The sequence below is a fragment of the Engystomops pustulosus genome, chromosome 4 (assembly GCF_040894005.1).
Source record: "Engystomops pustulosus chromosome 4, aEngPut4.maternal, whole genome shotgun sequence".
Lineage (NCBI taxonomy): Eukaryota > Metazoa > Chordata > Amphibia > Anura > Leptodactylidae > Engystomops > Engystomops pustulosus.
This window is the reverse complement of record NC_092414.1, coordinates 223,972,832-223,974,920: the sequence shown is the minus strand read 5'-3', so window position 1 is coordinate 223,974,920 and position 2,089 is coordinate 223,972,832. Positions and strand designations below refer to the sequence as shown.

The 2,089-nt window shown below is 38.7% G+C and overlaps 1 protein-coding gene across 1 annotated transcript; it reads left to right on the top strand.

Annotated features, from left to right (window-relative positions):
• The first annotated feature begins 610 nt into the window (after positions 1-610).
• LOC140128803 (putative olfactory receptor 5AK3) lies at positions 611-1,549 on the top strand. Its single transcript, XM_072150505.1, has one exon. The coding sequence runs from the start codon at positions 611-613 to the stop codon at positions 1,547-1,549; it is 939 nt and encodes a 312-aa protein (XP_072006606.1).
• The last annotated feature ends 540 nt before the right edge of the window (positions 1,550-2,089 follow it).

Genomic DNA, 2,089 nt, shown 5'->3' with positions numbered 1-2,089 from the left:
GCGCTCTACAGGTAGTTGACAAGATCCTCCTGTGTCCTTCTAGGCTCTCAATCATCTTTACCCCTCAAGATCTTTTCCTGGAGCACCAGAACAAGATAAGTTGAGAGTTTTCTAGTTTTTCTTTCTTTTCCTAATTGTTGCCAGTTGTCACCAGTACCAATGTTTTTCTTATTTTTTTCAGATCTTCTCACTGTTGAAGAACGAAAAAAAACACAGACCTCTCCATTCTTTGTAGGATCGGAAAACTTAAAAAATGAAACCTCTCTTAGAAATATCAGGACTTTTTATAATATATTATTATTGTATCACTATGGTAATTTAGTAATGAATGATAATATTTTAATTTGAACCGTTTTGGTAGAATAGTTAATGTGATAATTTCCCTGTTTCTGTATTTTCCTTCTGTCTTATTATACTTTTATATTACAAGACTCGTGGTCAGTTGAGGCTCTTTTTCTGTTTTGTGGCTCTGTTCTTGTTTTTCTTTTCAATTAAACAAAATAAATTGGTAACATCCATAGTAGTGGAAGAAGGGTTATAATATACTAAAAAATTATATAACATATGAATTATTTATTTTTATACTTGGAGAACCCTTTTATAGAGTAAGATGTGTGGAGACAACCAGACCATGGTGACCGAGATGGTCCTCATTGGCTTCCAGAATATACATAGGTTCCGGATTGTCCTCTTTTGTCCCACCTTTTTGTTGTACATGTTCACATTTGTTGCAAATCTTTTGATCATTGTGTTGGTGTCCACCAACTATCGCCTCCATTGTCCAATGTACTTCTTCATCTCCAACCTGGCGCTGGCTGACCTGATTATTAACACCAGTGTTGTACCCAATATGTTACGTATCATATGGATGGAAGGAGACAGTATGACCATAAATAGTTGTATCTCACAGTTGTTTGTTGTATACGTTACAATCTGCGCTCAATGCTGCATCCTCATGGTGATGTCCTTTGACCGATACTTGGCCATCTGTCTCCCGTTACGGTATTCTGCTATCATGAATATGACTGTTTCCATCTGGCTGGTCTTTGGGTCTTGGTTAGTTGGTATTGTTCTGATTTTAGTTGAGATTATTATAATAAGTCAACTACAATTTTGTTCTTCTAACACCATTGACCACTTCTTCTGTGATATGGCTCCTCTTCTTGCTCTCTCGTCTTCGGAGGTCCATGTACTGGCTTGGCTTGACATCTCATTCAACATTCTCGTTATCTTTTTGCCCTTTGTATGCATCATGTTGTCTTATAGCCACATTTTAATCGTGATTTTAAAGATCTCTTCATCAAAAGGAAAAAGAAAAGCCTTCTCCACATGCAGCTCTCATCTGCTTGTGGTTGGCACTTACTATGGATCGCTGCTTGGGATCTACATGTCTCCATCAATTGAAAATTCTCACAATGACAATAAGCTGAAATCTCTGCTCTTTGTCATGCTCACCCCATGTACCAACCCAATAATTTACAGCATGAGGAACAAAGAGATCATCAACACCTTGAAGAACTTCTACAGTAGAAGGATATCAAAGCAATGAGAGAATCTTATGTATAGACCCATTCATTGTTGAATCCATGGACTCCTAATTTGATTGGTACTATATTTATTGTGCCCGGGGGGTAATCAAGTAAGTTAGGCCACTTTGGCAAAAAATGTTGCCTCCCATCAAACTTCTAGACATAAGCTGAGCCCTACCATTGAAGCCAAATGGTAGAAGTGACCCTTCACGCATGTGGTCCTCTTCACTGAAGGTCACAGATGACATGGACTGGTGTTTAGTCACTTTGAGAGTCGTAAAATGCATAAAACATCAAACTATTTTCATACTTGAAAGCTCAGACTGGTAGGGTACCAGGGTTATATAATTTTCAGTACTGAGTGACTGCGGAGGTTTCTGCCCATAGGGAATCCAATGTTACAAATTCATCCCGCTATGCTAGGGGGTTGTGGTTCCTGCACTGCTCTTTTGCAGGCATTTGGACTTCTGGGGATTTGATAAGTAGACAGAAATAAGCCACAAGTCATCAGGGGAATCCATCCCCTGACCATGTAGAGTAATTCCCCATCTCAGAGACCA

Excerpts from the sequence above, each read along its gene's own strand:
- LOC140128803 (XM_072150505.1), top strand. The coding sequence starts at position 611 with ATGTGTGGAGACAACCAGACCATGGTGACCGAGATGGTCCTCATTGGC.